This window comes from Coffea arabica, chromosome 5c, assembly GCF_036785885.1.
Source record: "Coffea arabica cultivar ET-39 chromosome 5c, Coffea Arabica ET-39 HiFi, whole genome shotgun sequence".
In the NCBI taxonomy this organism is placed as follows: Eukaryota; Viridiplantae; Streptophyta; class Magnoliopsida; order Gentianales; family Rubiaceae; genus Coffea; species Coffea arabica.
Genome location: NC_092319.1, coordinates 31,992,077 through 32,012,559, shown reverse-complemented (window position 1 = coordinate 32,012,559; position 20,483 = coordinate 31,992,077). Strand labels below are relative to the sequence as shown.

General features: G+C 34.7%; 1 protein-coding gene across 1 annotated transcript; it reads left to right on the top strand.

Annotated features, from left to right (window-relative positions):
* Positions 1-17,157: 17,157 nt before the first annotated feature.
* Positions 17,158-18,416, top strand: LOC140007265 (uncharacterized). The gene is made up of 2 exons (XM_072049973.1): positions 17,158-17,600; positions 17,663-18,416. The coding sequence occupies exons 1-2, from the start codon at positions 17,158-17,160 to the stop codon at positions 18,414-18,416; spliced, it is 1,197 nt and encodes a 398-aa protein (XP_071906074.1).
* Positions 18,417-20,483: the final 2,067 nt, after the last annotated feature.

The following is a 20,483-nucleotide window of genomic DNA, read 5'->3' as shown; positions in this document are numbered from 1 at the left end:
ATATACTAATCGTAGTTATACACATGTTATTCAATAAATATATATAGGGGTTTAAAATTAATAATTTTGTTTGAAATCCATGTATATATTTATATGATTTCACCATTTAAACCTATTCAATATTTGTGACATTTCTCTTTTGGTAATAATTTATTTATTGAATTGTATAATAAGGTCATCTAATTAATGGGTTCTAACTCGAATTCTATAATTGTGCTAACAAATTTCAGTTTAAATATGAAATTTCTACTCGACACTTTTAAGACCAACAGTTGAAGTAATTGCCTTGTGATTGTCTTAAAATTTGAAAATGCCAATCACTTATTTCTTTTTGTCATAATTTTCTTTTGTTTATTTTTTCTGTCCAAATTTAATTCGATACAAACACTCGATAATATTGAGGATTAAATGTGTTCTTTATTTTCAAATTTGAGTAAAAAAAATGAATATAAGTGAAAAACTACCAATTTTTTTAAACCCATGTATATATCTATTTGATTTCACTTGAGTAGTATGAATAATATGTAATATATCTCTATTTGATTTCACATGCTATTCGTACTGTTCAGTGAAATCAAATAGATATATACATAGATTTAAAAAAAAAATTATTCACACACATGATCAATAAAAAGATGAAAAAATTCATTTTGAAAAATATGAAAGATAAAAAAATTCATTTTGTGAAACGTAAGGGACGATAAAATTTATTTTATGAAATGTGAGAAATTATGAATCGAATTATATAAAATTTAATTTTACAATTTGCCCTTAAAATGTGATCACGTGCAAGGCACGTGGTGAATTCCGACAAAAAACCTGTCGGAAACTTAAGTAGGGATAAAATTTGATCAATGTGAATTTGTAAGGGGCGTAAAATTACATTTTTAAAAGTAAGGGACGATAAAAGTTATTTTACAAAATGTGAGGAACGTTTTGAACGATTTTTCCTTAAAAGTATTGTTAGCAAAAACCCAAATTTGATACTTTTAGTAGCTTTTATGATTTAAAAATTAAAACATCAAATTTAATCATTTCATCCTATACTATGAACCAAATAAAGAGATAAACACTTTTAAAATTCTTCAAATTATAAATTATCCAATACAATAAGTACTTATTGAACTATATCTCCAAATAATATATTTAAAAGCACTTAAGCAATTAATAAGTACTTTTAATAAAAACTCTACCAAGAAAGTGCTTTTCAATAAGTTAATACAACCCCAAATAGGCCCTAAATTACTTATATTTACACCTAGTACAAGTTTTTTCCTTTTTCACGCAATAGTAAGTATTTTTATTAGTTGTCAAGAAAAAAAAGAGTTTACAAAGAGAATCTAGCAGCTCAGAAATACAAGCAGTGCTTTCTAACCTAGTGTAAGTTGATCCTTGCTCTTGATAATGCCACATAATGTTGTAATAATTTCATTTTGACTTGGATCAATGACAAGATTATTATGATGATTTTTTGTGCTGCTAAATAAGTGCATTAAAACTTACTGTGGTAAAACGATGTAAATACAAGGGGATTCGGAATCAAATACCACAACATCTTCGCGTTATCATCATTCTAGTGCATGCTGAAGTAATATTTTAGAATTTATGACAAATTTGCATTTCCTTAAAATTTGAAGGTAAGGCTTTTTTTTTTTTTTTTGTTTTAAAGGTCCCTTCTATCGTTTACTCACTTGCAAATAACTTTAAAAAAAAAAACTTTAGTTTTATTAAAAAGAATGAAAAAGGAAAATAAAATGAAAGGTCCAATATTGCAGCTTGGAAGCGAATGAACTAGTGTTACCTGGAAACTTGAGAAAACAGTTTCTTGTTCCAAATCAAGAACGATGTTTTTTTTTTAATACTTAGCAACTTTTTTGCCCCCTTGAGTGTGGCGTTGGTAAAATGTCTTGTTTTGCAAAACAATCATTGACTGTATTATTTGATATGGTTATTTTCAATAAAAATTGTTAAATTTACCTCTTTAAGGATTAATTTTATATATACTGATAGTACATACACTTTTACCGACCTTTAAATGCATGCCATTTAATTCTAATCTTATACAAGATAAACTTTTGTCTCAAACGACCAAAAAAGTGGGGGAGAACCAATAGGATTACTAAATTTTTGGCATTATCTACTTTTGATCACTACTTTCACTTTCAAGTTAACCTGTTTCCAATTCTGGAATGGTGCAGTATTATCTCATTCTGTATACTTTTTTTGGAATTACATCAAACAGAGATTACCTAATCTTATGTATAAATTGTTTGACGTAGTAATGAAAACTTTTTATTTGGCGGTTGTTGCAGCCCATAGAAAGTAATTTTTTGCATATCCAATAATTTAAGGTATAAAGTTCCTTTAATAGATTATCCCTTTACTAAACAACAACCAAACTTTATTGAAGGTCCTTTAATAGATCATCGTTACTAAACAACGACCAAGTGTAACGAGTAAATTAAATGCTCAAATTATGACAGCTATAGCCAATTAAAAATTCAATCCAAAGAATAATAAATAAAAGGGTTAATTACAGTTTGTCTCCTTGAACTTGACCCTTTATAATACTTTGTCCCATTAAACTTTAAATATATACACTTCGCCCCTTCATTGACTAGTCAAACAATAATGATGAATTCTCCATCCAAAATTTTAACAAAATGACATTAGTTCCCTTACATAATAGTTCTAGAATAATGCTATACTTTTAATCGGAATATGAAACATTTTATTAGACAAAACACAAAATCATATATTTTAAAAAATTAAAATATAAAAGATGGTATAATATCAAAGAATTTAAAAATTTATGAAGCATCTACGCAAGTTTTCCATTGCTTATCTTTCTTCCTTAAATTGTAAATGGATTAGTTTTGATAATTTTCATTTACTTTGCAACTTTCACAAGATTTTTATGAGTTAGCAAGACGATATTTGGTTATTTTATACCACATTCATACCTTGCTTTGTATTTTGTTTGCATTCTAAATTTAAAAAAACTAAAAATTCTCTAAATACATTTTTCAATACATTTTTATTTTTAATCATGCTTTTATCTCATATAAAACACATTAAAAAGTGCTACAATAAAAATATAAGCAAATAATTTTCATTCTAGATGCACTAATTAATTTTATATTATTTAAAGTAAGTCTTGCTATCAGCATTGAAATAAGCAAATTGAGTTGCTTGGACTACTTTTTTTATGAATTATCTAATTCATTTTAGTACTAAAAGATCGAAATGCATAGTGTAGTTGTGTTTGAGTGTATTTAGCAACTATTAATGAATTAGGTATTTATTTTATTACAATTATTATATCTGTTTAAGAATTAGTTAGGGATATTTTGATCATGAAATATATAACTTCATTTTAACCACGTCAAAAAGTTGACTACAACAGGTAAACTGTGTATATTAGGAGTTTAGAGAGCAAAGTATTACAAGGACCCTAGTTCAAGGGGCAAACTATAATTAACCCTAAAAAATTCATTCCAAAGAATTCAATGCTTAGTTATATTGGAGGATTTTAGAAGCCCACAATCTCCTTTCCTTCAACTATTTAAAATTATGCTACAGTAATTAGTCAATGATTTTTTTTAAATGGGTGCCTAATAGACACTCGTTAGTACATCTAAATTACTATGTGAATATACACAATTACGTTATTACACCCATTGCATTTGGAAACTTTTTTATACTTATCTAACTAACTAACACTTGAGACCACTCTTAACTCTAGTCGAACCATTAGTTAATTCATGAGGAAGACCAATCAGACAATAAATAAGCTATATAAACTTGAATAAATGTCTTTCTTTCTGCAAATTAGTAAAGCTTAGTTGCTAAAACTACTCCAAATAGACCACAACATTTAATTTGATTATCCCCGTCTATGGGGAAATTTTGTCCTTCCCATGATATACATATGTATTCTTTTCGTCCTTCAAATATTCCAAACATTTAGTTTTTTGGGATAGCCTTTGATACCAAGATCTCTCATATTTATCTTCGAGAAAAGTGAGTGTTAATATAAAAATTGCCATCAAAATAGAAATTTAAAATTCCATGTAGGTTCAAATATCACCAAAAAAAAAAAAAACTCCATAATATGATCATTTGACCCAATAAAATTCAAAGGGTAAATTATTTTTTACTCCCTTATGGTTTGGTACTTTACGATATAACTCCCTTATGATTTAAAAACTTATATATATAACCCTCTCATGATTTAGATTAAAGTGTCACTATTAATTTTTCTGTTAAAATTAATGGTCAATAGTAAAAAATTAAAGTCAAATTAATAAATTGATAAATTCATTCTTTCAGTACTTTTTTTTCGCCTTTTTTCATTCTCTCTCTCTCTATCTTGGGAGGAGAAGAGATGACTTTGAAAATCTGTACTATAGCCTACAAAATCTTAATTTTCTCTAAACACCAAAGAGATGAAAGGAAATTAAAAAATAAATAAACAAAAAAGATGGAAGGGAAATGTAAAACAGATAAATAATAAGAATAAAATATCAAATATTTTTTGATTATAAATATCATTATAAGTTTTTAAACCAAATCTTTAATGGTATTTTCTATTTTTATTTATCTATATTTATTTCAATTTCTTCTTTTTATGTTTGGAGGGGAAAATAGAAGTAATAAAAGGGTAAATTTATCAATTTATTACTATTGACAGTTAGTTTTAATAGAAAAACTAGTTGTGACATATTAATGCAAATTATAAGGGGCTTATATATAGGTCTTTAAACCATAGAGGGGTTATGTGATAAACACCAAACCATAGGGGATAAAAAAGTAATTTATCCAAATTCAAACTATGTTATAATTGTGGAGAATAATCTTTACTTCTTTAGCTAGTTCGCTCAAAGATGAATCATCTTTGACTATGGGAGATAAAAAAAAAATATGGGAGATCAAAATGAATTAGATTAAAACGATATTTGGATAATCTAAAAGACCTTACTGTTAGGTTCATGATTAAAGAATTATGTCCCACGTTGCAAGTCCCGATGCAACCAAATATAATCAAAATACTCAACCAGACAAGTAGTCAAGTAAATACAATGACAAAGAATATAAGCAATTTTAAAGCACAAAAATATAGTAACAATAAAGTAAAAGAAATTCAAACCAATCAAACTCCCAAGCTTCTTCCAAACTTGGAGTTGAATCCACCAAATAGTTTCTTCAATAGATGGTAGTGCTAACCAACTTATACAAGTGAAGGCTCACTCCTTCCTCACCCCAAACATACTTTGGTTGAGCAAAGGAATTTTACTACTCTCCAAGTAAACCCTCAACTAGCTACAATTGAAAGTTTACCCATTCAATTAAGAACTACTTTATACAAGTGAGGCAACCTTTATCAAGGTTTTACCACTCCAAGTGATAGGTTCACCTTCACCAAGGTTTTACTCCTCCTAGAGAGTAACCTTCACTTGATCAATCTCACAACCCAACTTTCTCAACCCCTTATACAACCAACAAAGAATATTTCTACTCAAAGATCTCACTTGTAAGCTTGTATTTAGTGTTGGCCAAAAGTCCGTGTCTTCTTGTGCTTTGGGGTATTTATAGAAGGTGAGAAATGTTCCAAAAGGCTCTCCAACGGTCAAATATTAAATGCTGTCGAAACTAGCCGTTGGCCTGTCGGACGTCCGAACCATGCGTCCGAACCACCTATCGGACGTCTGAATCATTTGTTCTGCGTCCGAACCCTGCGTCCGATAGAAATTAGAATGTTCAACGTTCATTCTTTTTGTGTCGGACGGCCGAAGCAATGAATGAGCGTCCGATCCAAGCGTCCAAAGAGTATCGTCGTCAGTCGGACGACCGATCCTCTATCGAGCGTCCGATCCTCTACGTCCGAACCTTCATATTTCTTAACTTCTCTATGATTCAAATCTTTTCGATTCTCTTTTGGATCAATGACCTGTTCTAACAAATTTCTCACATAAAAACATTAGTCCAAATCTACATTTTGATTTGTTAATCATCAAAACCAATGACTGATCAACCAAGGTCAACAATCTCTCCCTTTTTTATGATGATAAACAAAATGAAGATTTCTTTGATCAAATAAGTTCAAATAAAACTCCCCCTTAGAAAATGCCAACATACAAAGAAATTTCAATAAATCCTACTCCCCCTTTTGGTATCAATCAAAAAGCAAACTCCCCCTTTATTTTTCAAATTAAGACCATATAGAATGTTAAAACTTTCAAAATACCAATTGTAATTTTTTATAGGGTCCTTGGGAGTTAGTACAACATGATCTAGCAATCCACATGGATTTCATACCTTTTCTCATATTTTTCTTTACATAGCAATTATTTTGCATATGTCCAAATTTGCAACAAAAGTGACACATGATAGAAGTATTTTGCACATAAGTGGATTTAATGCAACTAATTTTCTTACTTCTTATCATAGCAAACTTATTTGTGCCTTGAAAAGATTTGCTTTCTTTTGTTTGAGAAAACTTTTATTTTTCATTTTGGAGAAACTCGTTCAAGTCATTAATTCTTTTCTTTAACAAATTTTGTTCCTCCAACATTTTTTCATAAAACTTTGTTTCTCTTCCAACTTCCTTTTCAAATTATTTTTGCAATCAAAAACACCTTTTTGATTTTTTAAATCATCATTTTCCATTCTCAAACATTTGTTTTCTTGAAAAAGTTTGGAGTTTTCTTCCAACAAATCATTTATTTTTGTTTTCAAATCTTTATTTTTAGCATAAGATTCTCTCAAACTTTTATACATTTTAATCATAAGAATTTGCACATCATCATCTTCATTATCTTCATCACTAGAAGAGTGATAAGAATTTACCTCATCTTCTCCAAAGGCCATTAGTGCCATTTGGGCCAACTCTTCTTTTTCTCTTTTTGAATTGCATTCATCTCATGTAATTTTGTAATCTCCTCTTGAACTTCTCTTGTTGAAGATTTTCTTGAAACTTTTGATGTGAGGAGTTATATCATTGTCCACTTCCATGTTTTCATTACCCATGAAGGATGGGTTATCCCCCACTTGAGATGCTTTAAAAGCTATGCCTCTCTTATACATTCTTGCATTTTCTTTCTCTTGCACTTTGAATTTCAGCTTTAATTCATAAGAGGTTAGGGAATTTACAAGAGATTCAAAGGACATAGAATTTAAATCCTTTGCCTCTTCTATAACATTTATTTTGTTTTTCCATTCTTTTGGCAAGGCATTCAAAATCTTTCTATTTTTCTCACTCAAAGAATATTCTTTTCCAAGCAATTTAAGATCTTGAATAATGTCACAAAATCTACAACACATCTTATCAACATTTTCAAGAGGATGCATTTTGAAAAATTCATATTGAGAAACAAGCAAAGATTTCTTTTGTTCTTTAATATCTTGGTTATCTTCATGAAATTCACACAATTTATCCCAAATATCTTTAGCTGATTTACAACCTTTAATCCTACTAGATTCATTTACATCTAATGCATTGTACAATATATACATGACCTTGGCATTCAAAGAGAGGTATCTCTTGTCTTTTTCATTCAATTCTTGTCTAATCTTTAATCTACTCAAATTAGTGGGAGAGTCAACTATTCTAACTTCATAAGGACCATCTTCTACCACATACCATAATTCAATATAAACGGATTGTAAGAAAATCATCATTCTTTGTTTCCACATGCTAAAATGAGGACCATTAAACATAGGTGGTCTATCAATAGATTGCCCTTCTAAAAAGGAAACTTTTATGGTTGCCATGATCTTTACTCTAAGCGGTTAAGCTTAATCTCTAGGAGACCAATCTCTGATACCAATTGTAAGCCCTGATGCAACCAAATACAACCAAAATACTCAACCAGACAAGTAGTCAAATAAATACAATGACAAAGAATTTAAGCAATTTTAAAGTACAAAAATAGAGTAATAATAAAGTAAAAGAAATTCAAACCAATCAAACTCCCAAGCTTCTTCCAAACTTGGAGTTGAATCCACCAAATAGTTTCTTCAATAGATGGTAGTGCTAACCAACTTATACAAGTGAAGGCTCACTCCTTCCTCACCCCAAACATACTTTGGTTGAGCAAAGGAATTTTACTACTCTCCAAGTAAACCCTCAACTAGTTACAATTGAAAGTTTACCCATTCAATTAAGAACTACTTTATACAAGTGAGGCAACTTTTATCAAGGTTTTACCACTCCAAGTGATAGGTTCACCTTCACCAAGGTTTTACTCCTCCTAGAGAGTAACCTTCACTTGAGCAACCTCACAACCCAACTTTCCCAACCCCTTATACAACCAACAAAGAATATTTCTACTCAAAGATCTCACTTGTAAGCTTGTATTTAGTGTTGGCCAAAAGTCCGTGTCTTCTTGTGCTTTGGGGTATTTATAGAAGGTGAGAAATGGCTCCAAAAGACTCTCCAACGGTCAAATATTAAATGCTGTCGAAACTAGCCGTTGGCCTGTCGGACGTCCGAACCATGCGTCCGAACCACCTATCGGACGTCCGAACCATTTGTTCTGCGTCCGAACCCTGCGTCCGATAGAAATCAGAATGTTCAACGTTCATTCTTTTTGTGTCGGACGGCCGAAGCAATGAATGAGCATCCGATCCAAGCGTCCGAAGAGTATCGTCGTCAGTCGGACGACCGATCCTTTATCGAGCGTCCGATCCTCTACGTCCGAACCTTCATATTTTTTAACTTCTCTATTATTCAAATCTTTTCGATTCTCTTTTGGATCAATGACCTGTTCTAACAAATTTCTCACATAAAAACATTAGTCCAAATCTACATTTTGGTTTGTTAATCATCAAAACCAAGGACTGATCAACCAAGGTCAACACACATTAGTTTGAGAGATAGAGATAGAGCGGTTAATATGTAAGTAAGGGTCCGAGATCAAATAGTTTAAATTTTTTGGTTAGACTTGAGTTCCTGACTTATATATTGGGTTCTTTGGTGGGCTTTCTTGAGGTATTTTCCCCTATCAAATTGGTATCAGAGTTTTAGGTTACGAGACTGGACTGCTCTTGGACAAGTGGATTCTTTTAAGAGTAGGACCGGTGAAAATTCTTTTCTTGATGGTGTACTAAAGTACCAAAGTGCTAAGAAATTTGGCTAGTGGACCAGATACGCCATAGGTTTGGCAGGGGGTCCGGTTGGTGTTAGATCAAGGAATCAAAGGTTGGCAGGGGTCCAGAATGCAGTTTGAATGTTAAAGAAAAGTGGCTCCATATTTGGGAGAAGAGGTGACCTTAGGTAATAATGTAGGTTTGCGTTAATTATTAAAGTGGGATTGAATAAAGGCTTGTAAATTTGGATTTAATGTGAAATGTTACTCATGAAAGGGGAGATTTGATACATTCATGAGTAAATGATCATATCCCATATTGGTTTGAACGATAAAGATAGAGCGGTTAATATGTAGGTAAAGGGTTTGAAACTTAATAGTTTAAACTTTTGGCTTAGAGTTAGGTTCTTGACTTATATATTGGACTTTTTGATGGACTCTCGAAGTGTTTCTCCCCATCAAATGCTTGTCAATATCCAAGCGCAGAACACACAATTATTGAGATATCAAGTATACAATAATTTAATGACAAACAAGCCACAAGTATGAAAGATAAATGACACACAATATTTAACGTAGTTCGACTCCATCATTGAACCTACGTCCACGGAGAGAAAACCTATTTTTTATTATGAGAGGAAAATCTTATACAAGAATACAACTTGAACCCAAATTCAACTCTTGCATATCATCTCTTATCTTCTAAGAACTCTCTCCCCCCATGTATAAGGCTATATGACACCATTGTGTGTGTCTTCTGTGTCTCTTGTATATTCCTTGTGTAGTATACCAATTCACCTATTTATAAGAAATATTATTTGGCCAAAACCCAAATAACAATAGGAAATCAGTGTTAATTCCTAAACTTATACAGAATAGGAAATAACTTCTAAATCTTAAACAAAATAGGAAATTTTTTGTTTATTATTTCAAGTACCTAAAACCAATTAAAAAATTAGTTACTTGCACACAATTAAAAAACCTATCTAAAAGAAATTAAACCAATTTTTTAACAAATTTCTACCTTGGCGAAAATTTCTTTTAACAACCGTTTGTTTTCAACTACCAAATAATATGGTACCGAACTACACAGTCAAATTAATATAGTTCTGATATTTAATTGATTCAATCGGTAAATGAATAAGTGTAGTTATCTCGAATTCAATCTCCAATTGACTCATGAGAAGGTGTCTCAATTTACCATCTTCCTTTGCAGGATTTCTTCTCATCACCACTTGCAACTTGAGATCCCCTTCTATGAACTCTATTTCTAACTATTGAGGCAACCAAGTGGCAAAATCCCTATACTTCTTTCCATCCTCAGGACTATCTCGCCACTTGTGGTTTTCAAAATTCCACCTAAATCGAAAAACTCGTAACTATCAGAGTCTTTTGGTGCATGAAAATTAGATCTCTTTATTTCTTTAGAACGCATGCCACACCAACTCAAGAGTATAATTTGAATCTAATAACCATTCAAGATGAAGTATCAACTGAGGGAGTTGTGAGAAAGTCTCCATCGATTCACGTCCAAAATCAACATTGGATTTTATCTTTTTCTTAACCCTTGAATCAGCTGTTTAGATTCACCGTCAAGTATTTCCATGCTTTTCGATTTTCCATCCTTCACCTTCAATACTTCTTACCAAGCTCTTGAAATAAAGATACCACCCATTAAATTGTTCAATTGGTAATAGCCACCAACCCACTTGATCTCAATAGTTAATTAGGATCCAACCTTGAACAACCAAACTCTTGATCCAACCATTTAGTTTGTTGGGATCCAAGTGCTTGTGAACAGTCCAGTTTCGCAACCAATCTCTGATACCACTTGTTAGGATTCAAATACGGAATACACAACTATTGAAATATCAAGTACACAACAATTTAATGACAAACAAGTTGCAAGTATGAAAAAAAATGACACACAGTGTTTAACGTGGTTCGGCTCCACCATCGAGCCTACGCCCACGGAGAGAAAACCCATTTTTTATTATAAGAGAAAATCCCTATATAAAAATACAATTTGAAACCGAGTCCAACCGTTGTATGCCCACGGAGGGACGCCCTTGTGTGTCCCTTGTATAATATGCCAACTCACCTATTTACACGGACCATTATTTCACCAAAACCCAAATAACAATAGGAAACCAGTGCTAATTCCTAAACTTATATAGAATAGGAAATAACTTCTAAATCTTAAACAAAGTAGGAAATTTCTTGGCTACTATTTCAAGTAACTAAAACTAATTAAAAAACTAGTTACTTACACACAAAACAAAAAACTTACCTAAAGGAAATTAAACCAATTTCCTAACACTTATCTCATCAAGCAAACAATGCACCCACTTTGACATCCAATCCCCTTCAGAGTCCTCAAAATCCAAAGCCATATTAATTGAAACAGGTCAAGTCCTTGTTACAGAAATTGAGCGGTGAAAGAGAAAATTATTTTAACTATACTAGCTTAATTTGAATTACAGTAGTTTCCCTCCCTAATGTTCATTGCAAATAAGAACATCTTCTTCAGTTCTTTTGAATATCTACACAAGTTGATGAAGAAATAAGAAAATTTGTTTCAATTCTAGGGCCCTTCTATTTTCTAATCAAGGTACAAGATGATTTCTGTATCCTTTTCTTATTTAAAAAAAAAAATCAAAGGCATGGATTTTTTTCTAGAATGTTAAATGTACTTTATGGGATAAGCGACAGTTTTAGAGATTATATACTTTTTTTCTTTTTTTTTTTTCGGTTTATACCATATTACAAAGGGCACCAAGAGGACAAATGCTTAATCTTTTTTCCGTTGGAGGAAACCACTTGAAAGTGGCAACACCAATTAAGTGACAAGTTTGTGGTAGGAGGCAAAGGTTCTAAAAGTTCTAGTGGTGACCAAGAACCCAAGAGGCTGTTGGCTTAACAAATGCTTAATCACATTAAGCACATTGTGAAACAATTGGGTAGAGGCCCCTTCCCACTAAAACTTGTAGTCACTGATTAACAAAAAATCATAGAATAAGATATCTTCTACCAGTTCTTCTCAATCTCTTCTTGTAGTATTGGATTTTAGTTTTTATGCGTAGTACCTGTTGAACCTATGGCTATGATTCGTGGATATTAAGACACAAAGTGGTCCAGGGGAGATTGGGACACCGATTGAACTACCAAATACCCACAAAGGGAATAATTGATCTGCTTGCCAACCACTTTACTTAATTATTGAGGTCGATTCAATGGTTAGGGAATAGTTCTTAAAGTTTTTTTTGGTTGTCAAGGATAGAGTTTGTATCTTGTATGTGACAGTTGGGGGTAAAAAATGTGTGGAGAGAGATGACAGGGTTAAAAAACATTTATTTCTTAAAATTAAGCAACAAATATCAGCAATTATCATGAAACACAAATAATTGGAGACTCGCTCACCATTGATAGCTTTCCTGAGTGTTTAAATGGGGTTGCTAAAGTAAGTTGGAATGCGTATTTATTGGTGCTAAAATTAATGGCTACTTATACCCACTATATATAGATGTATAGAAAATCGGTTCGTTGGAATTTAAAGGAAAGATAGATTTAATAAATGTGGCTTAGGTAGAAGATTTGTATAAGTGCATATTTTGAGGAGATAATTTGTAAATTTATTAGAGAACATTAAGGGGCAATGTCTAATTGCATAATTGTAAAAGTAAAAGTGTGCATAAATTTTGTGTAATTAACATTGTAAGGCATTTTACTCAAGCACTCACATACGTCGGCAACTCGTAAAACCCTTGACCGTGTAATGTAGTATTTTCTCCTTAATGATTTTTAAAAAAATAATAGCATTTACAATCGTCTAGTTTTTAAATTTGTGCCCATAATTTTTGTTAAAAGGATTTCTTTCAACAATATGGCTTGATCGTTTTCCTCGACCTAACTGCCCTTTTCATTTTCCTCTTTAGGTCCTTGTATGATCTTCCTTTTTCCCTCGCCCTATATATGTATTGAATCGAGTAAAGGATTTCGGACCTCCTTTAACGTGCTTGCACAACCCATAAAAGATTTGAGACTTGATGCTGAAAAAAAAGTTAAGAATTTTATTATATTCGAAAAAAGGAGATTATCTCAATTTATTTTATGAATTTTGGATCATTAATGACCTAACATTATTCTTTTGTTAATTTAAAATGATTAATAGTAGTTTCCCACTTACCCTCTTATTACTCGAACCCATAATCTTTCGATTACAAGTAAATGTCCTACCAACTAGGTTGAGCATTATTTTGGACCTAACATTATTTGGTAAGCCACTTGTGCATAGAGTTGCAAACGAATCGACCTGCTCGTATTCAGTTCGTTAGCTCACGAGCCGATTCGATTATGTATATATATATATATATATATATAATATAGTAAAAATACATGTATATTTCTAATATTTTATTATTTGTTAAAAAATTATTACTTTATTCATTTTTAAAAAATAAAATAATTATTTTTTATTTTTTTAAACTCGAGCTCGAACTTTAGTTTGAAAGATCGTCGAGCTCGAGTTCAATAAAAACTAAGTCGAGACTCGATTCGATTCGTTTGCAGCCGTACTTGTGCAAAATGCACGTACCATTTAAGTGCATGGTATATTTTTAATCCACCCCTAGGTTGAAGTCAAGTTAGGCCTCATTTATCCAATCGTGTATCTCATGTAATGTGTCTTCTAAAATGTAACGACTTACAAATGATAGGGTCAACACAAACCTATAATTATATAGTGAAACTCACATATTGTCAGATTTGAGTCCAGAACCAGCAAGTTTGAAATACTACAAATATACATGAAAACAATGCTGCTTTGCTATTTTGGACAAGTTAGGAGATCGATTTGGTTACATGTGCAGTGCTTAGGAGCAAATGTTAGTCATTTGCATTGGACTCACTTTTTCACGCCCCAACTTTCACCAACTGCTTATCAATTTTATTCACCTAGAATTCTCCCACGAAACAAAATCTGCAATTTTCTTTTTTTATAAATTTGGTGTTTAAGTTCATTATCTTAAAAGACACTCAAATTCGTTACTTTCTTTAAAGTTGAAATTAATTAGTGCTATTTTTTAAAGATATATACGCAATATTTTTTTTGCCACAAATTTTTTTGGTATAATTTGTAACGAAATGTATAAATGAAACTTGTGAAATCTACAAATGAAACATGAAAATGTACAAATGAGTCTTGAAAGATGAAAGATGTACACAACTAAGTGGATCAAGAAAATTATAAAATCCGTCACCAGGTCTTGGTGGAAACCAAGCCAGATCCGGACCTGATTGTGATCAGAATGGTCCAAAAACCAAGAAAACCAAACAGCCCTGGATCCGGCTTAGATCAAAATGATCTGGCGCCGGATCTTTAGTTCCTGTGATTACAGAAGCGGATCCAATCCGGTGCAGTGTCCAAGCCGTTCCAAGGTAGGATTTCATAAGATTGGTTTGGCATCTTTTCATGTGTAAAAGTGGTCCCTTTGTTTCAAACTGGTATCTTAACATCTGAGACAACTTCTGATTATTAAATGTGTCTATTGAAGAAACAAGTTTTAAACAAATTAAACAAGTTTCAAATAAATTAAACTAATTTTTCATGTGATCATTCTTAGTGTGAGAAACCAGATTTTCTTGTCTGCTTTTCTTTTATCTGATGGTATTCGAGAGATGGATTGCAATAAGCCAAAAGCAAATTAATAAGTGTAGTAGATGTAACAAAAACCTTAAAAATATGTGTTTGGATGAAATATTATTTAGTTTAATTGCTATAGCACTTTTTGTACTATGATGTATATGAGATAAAAAAATAATTAAAAATATAAAAACATGAGTTGAAAAATATATTTATAATGTAAACGAAATATTATGTGAAATAATTTAACTATCCAAACACTCTTACTTGTGTCTTCTATTCGACTCAAGATGATCATTCTCCCCCTTTTTGTTTATGTCATACTTCGTGTATTGTACTTTTTGTACCACATTTATCAGCAAATTTTAGTACCAGTCTAGCTATGACAGGCTAGATCTAATCACCTTGACGGATAACTAGAATCCCATAAAATTGTCTGTATCTAAGCTGGCATGTCATCCTTTCATAGTCTCTCACTATGAGAGCCGTCTTCTCTCTATTCTAGAGAGAGAAATCTCCCTTCTATGGGAGTCGTGCTTTTCTAAACAGATTTTTAAATTTTCGAATCCCAAAATAACAGATTCTTCAATAAAATTTCTTTCCTCTTTTAGCATCCTTTCCAATTGTAGCGGTTTTGCTTAGAACATCCAATTACTCTAGGATAATCTTAACATTGAAAGTTGATAGCCATATAATTCATCCTATAAGTTCGTGAGAAGTGTTTTCCATCCTGGTCGCTATAGTCTGTTTCTGCTTTTCACTGTACTCGATTGCTTGTGGTTTTCTAGTGTTTTGCAGGTTGTTCATCTTTTCCATTGGTCTAGAGTCGTAGCTGTGTGGTCAAGGAGACGAAGCTTGGGAGCTGGAAACGGTGACGTTTCTGGAGCTGGACTAGCCTGCAACAATCTGGAACTGGAGGTAGTAAAGCCTGTGGGATCAGGGAGGATGGAACACATCGAAGAGGTAATGAGGAAATTCACTTTATCAGAAAGTGAAAGGGAGGGAGTTTGTTTGGGGAAGGAGGATTTGGAGAAAGGTATAAAGGAGTGTAGATTGAGTTTAATAGGGAAAGTCTGGGGGGAGAAAACAGCTAACATTTCTGGTATAAGGAGCTTTGCTACTAATGTGTGGCCTCAGCTAAGGGGCGTGAAAATTACAGAGATTAAGGCAAATATGTTCCAATTTGTTTTTGAATCTAGGAACGATATTGAGTTGGTGCTTAGAAAAAGGCCGTGGATCTATGATGGTCAGCCTCTGGTATTGTTGGAATGGCAGGCAAATCTAGAGGAGGAGGAGCAGGCGTTCAATAGGACCTTAGTATGGGTTCAGATTTGGAACCTTCCTTTTCATTGGATTACTATGGAGGCTAGGCATAAGATTGGAGGAATATTTGTTGGCGTTAGAGAGGTCATTATCCCTCAAGGAGGAGGCAAGGAAGGTAAGCATCTCAAAATACTAGCTGAGGTGAATCTTAGAGAACCGCTGCCTAGAGGCACGGTGGTGAAATGTAATGGAGGATCTAGATGGATTGAGTTTAAGTATGAAAAATGTCCAGATTTTTGCTTCTGTTGTGGACTGGTAGGTCATAGTGAGAGAATTTGTACTAGGAAAGGGATAAATATGGATAGGGAGAATCAATATGGTAATTGGCTTCGGGCCAGTTTCCCTAGGAGTCCAAGGAAGAAAGGTGGTGGTGATGGGGAACAGGAAACATCAAGGAAAGGGGGATACAGGATCAAGGCTCAAATGGGGAAACTGGGAGCCGATTGTATCCCCTACTCACCTACACTAAAGAATTCCATAGAGGGAACGGGAGGACAGATATTCAATCCAATGAGAAGGAGAACTGGGGACCAATAGCTAGGGAGGGCATAGGGGAAGAGTGGAGTGGGAGGCAGGAGGGTGAGAGGATTAGTAAGTATGTGGTAGAGGGGCAAGAGAGTGTGCATGGAGGGCAGGTTTTAGAGGAAGTAAAGGAGGTAGCAGAAGCAGAAAAGGGAGGGAGCTTGCTGATGCTCAAGACAGTGGAGGTGGGAAGTGCAGAGGAAGGAGGGAGTGGCAAGGATAAGATGTGGATTGATAGTGAGAACAATCACTGCTTGCACAAGGGTCGGAGTATGAAGGAGGGGGGAAGATCAGCAGGAAGGCCAGAGTAATAAAACCAGCACGAGGAAGTATAGGGTCAGTAAGACATGGAAGAGGCTGGTGCAGGAGGTGGGTAAGAGGAAGCCTCTGCTAGAAATTAAAACTGTATAGAATGGCGTGGAAATGAGAAAGAGAAGGAAGGGAGCAGGTGGGGGGTGAGCTAGAAGGGAACCTGAGGGAGGCTGAGTGTAAGAAGAAAGCAAGGCTGAGTGAAAGGGTTAAGGATGTGTTGATGCTGTCTGAGGTGGTGGAGCCCTCCCTTAATGGGGCTCCCACCCCTCAATGAGAGCTCTGGTGTGGAACTATCGAGGTGTGGGGAGCCCCTTGATAGTTCCCCAACTTAAGGAACTTGTACAAGTCCACTCTCCATCTCTGATATTCTTATCAGAGACAAAAAAGAAAAAGACCTTCATAAATAGTGTTAAGCAATGGGTAAAGTTTGATGATTTATTTGTGGTAGACCCTGTGGGGATTGCAGGGGGTTTAGCTGTGATCTGGAAGAGGGATATACAGGTGAAGAGTATCTTATTTACTAGTTTTACTATAGAGTTACTTATAGGGGATCAGGGAGGTAGTAGAGATTGGTGGTGTGTGTGTGCTTATGCCAGTTCAGATGATAAGATTAGGGAGCAACAATGGAGGGTGTTGGAGAGGAGAACACAGATTTGGGGTGATTGTTGGGCTCTAATGGGAGATTTGAATGATATCACCTCTAATGGGGAGAAGTGGGAGGGGGTAGAATCAGCCCTGCTAGTGGTTTTGAAAGTTTCACTGGCTTCATTAATAGGACCGGCCTGATAGATATTGGTTTTGAGGGAGTGCCTTGGACCTGGTGTAATAACTGGGACAATGAAGGAGTGATAAAGGAAAGGATTGATAGAGTGCTGGCTACTAAGCAGTGGTGTGGCAATTTTGGAAAGGGTAAAGTTACTCATGCTGAAACAGAAGCTTCTGATCACTGTGCCTTGTTACTAGACCAGACCCCTGTAGCAGTACCAAGAAAGAGGAGATTTGCTCTTGATAGGAGATGGATTATGCAGGAGGGGGTTGGGGAGGTGATCACGGAGGCATGGGGGAAGGAACAACAGGGGTCAAGGTTGTATAAAGTACAGTGTAAAATTAAACAAGTTTGTATGAACCTGCTGCATTGGAGCAAAAAATTGAATCTGAACTCAAAAAAGCAGGTAGAACAAATTAAAAAGGAAATTAAAGAGGCGAGGGAGAGTCAGGGCAGAGAGGATAGAACAAAAATTATAGGACTGAAGAGGAAGTTGGTGGAGGCTTACAAGAGAGAGGAGGTATACTGGAGTCAGAAGGCAAGAATTAAATGGCTCCAGGAGGGAGACAAAAACACTAGCTTCTTCCATGCTAGTGTTATGAGTAGGAGGAAGCAGAATAGGATTAATAGTCTGAAAAGGAGAAGTGGAGAGTGGTGTAGGAATGAGGAGGAGGTCAGGGAGGAAATTGTGGACTACTTCCAGCAACTGTTCACGTCTGATGATCCAACTGATTTCAGTGCTATTTTGGAGGAGATCCCATAGACTGTAACTGCTGACATGAACAGAAAGTTGACAAGGCCAGTCTCTGATCAGGAAATTAGTCATGTAGTTAATTCCATGCATCCAAACAAGGCTCCTGGATCAGATGGTATGTCCCCTATCTTTTTTCAAAAATTTTGGCATGTTGTCAAAAGTGATGTTATTAGTGCAGTTCAAAGTTTTTTTCACTCTGGTCATATCCTAAAATCCATAAATGAGACCTTGATCAGCCTTATCCCTAAAGTTGATTCACCAAATCTGATTACTGAGTTTAGATCTATCAGCTTGTGTAATGTCATTTACAAGATCATTTCAAAAGTTCTAGTCAACAGATTTAAAACTGTGCTAGACTGTTGCATTAGTTCCTCTCAGTTTGCCTTTGTGCCTGGTAGGCAGATTCTGGACAATGTCCTTGTGGCACACGAGAGTATTCATTTTCTTAATAATTAGAGAACTGGAAAGGATGGTTATATGGCTATCAAGCTTGATATGTCTAAGGCTTATGATAGGATAGAATGGGTGTTTCTGGCAAAGCTGATGCAAAAAATAGGGTTCTGTCCAACTTGGATTCAGTGGATTTTAGAGTGTATAACTAGTGTCACCTACTCTGTGAATGTTAATGGGGAAAAAAGGGGGTTTATCAAGCCTTCTAGAGGCTTAAGGCAGGGGGATCCCCTATCCCCCTACCTATTTCTGGTTTGTACAGAAGGTTTCTCTGCCCTGCTCAGAAGAGCTAATAGACAAGGTAGTATGTCTGGAATGAGGATTGCCAATGCAGCTCCTAGCTTGTCTCACATTTTCTTTGCAGATGATTCACTAATTTTCTGCAGAACCAAGGTTGGGGAGGCTGTGCAGCTTATGAAGGTGTTGGAAGAATATGGGAGAGCATCTGGCCAGTTGATCAACAAGGAAAAGTCTTCTATTTTTTTCAACAAAAATATCAAAGGGAGGAGAAAGGAAGAGGTGCTTAAAGAGCTGGAAGGTATGAGAGAGGTTCATCAGAGCAAATATCTTGGGCTACCTATGGTTATAAGAAGATCAAAGAGATAGGTATTTGAGTTCATTAGACAGAAAGCAGTTAAAAGACTTGGGGGTTGGAAGGAAAAACTTTTGAGCCAAGCAGGAAAGGAGACTTTGTTGAAGTCTGTCATTTTAGCTCTCCTTGCATACGTGATGTCTTGCTGTAGGTTGCCAAAGGCACTGTGTCAGAATGTATGTTCAAAAATGGCTAAATTCTGGTGGGGAAAGAAGGAGGATGAAAAGAAAATTCACTGGATAAAATGGAGTAGAATGACAGATATCAAAGTTGAAGGGGGTCTGGGATTCAGGGATTTGCAGGACTTTAACTTGGCATTGTTGGGGAAGCAATTATGGAGAATTTTGATGCAGCCTAATTTGCTGATGAGTAGAGTAATGAAAGCGAGGTACTTTGGTGGGAAATCCATTTGGGATGTACAGCCAAAAGGATCAGACTCATGGTGCTGGAAGAGTTTACTGAGTGCCAGAGAAATGCTGGAGGAAGGACTAAGAAGGACGGTGGGAGATGGTGAATCCATTAAAATCTGAGAAGATAGGTGGCTGGCAGGGGCTGGCAGGGATAGAGGATGGGAAGGTAAGATCTCAGAGGAAGGTTGATAGCAAGACCTAGAAGGTTAGTGAGCTGATCAAGGATGGTAAGTGGGATAGACAATTGCTGATGCAGGAATTTGAGGAGAAAGACAGGTTGCAGATACTAAAGATACCTCTGAGTCTGGGGAAGGTACTGGATAGGATCTACTGGGCAAAGTCAAGTTTCGGTGTATACTTTGTCAAGACTGGCTATAAACTAATCAAGGAAATGAAGAGTAGACAGTATCAACATAGAGGAGCTTCAGAACCAAGTAATAGTAGGACGATCAAGTCTCAGAATTGGATTTTTCTGTGGGGTTTGAGCATGCCAAATAAACTCAAACACTTCATCTGGAAATGTTTCCAAGGAATACTGCCAACTAACACAGTGGTGAAGGGAGAGTCTGGTAAGGGGGACCATATGTGCAAGTGCTGTGGAGATGGCTCTGAGACATTAGAGCA

What these genes read in the sequence shown, in the direction of transcription:
- LOC140007265 (XM_072049973.1), top strand. Translation starts at nt 17,158, where the DNA reads ATGAGAGCTCTGGTGTGGAACTATCGAGGTGTGGGGAGCCCCTTGATA. An exon ending in ATCACCTCTAATGGGGAGAA is followed by an intron (nt 17,601 to 17,662) that starts GTGGGAGGGGGT and finishes CTTCATTAATAG; the next exon opens with GACCGGCCTGATAGATATTG.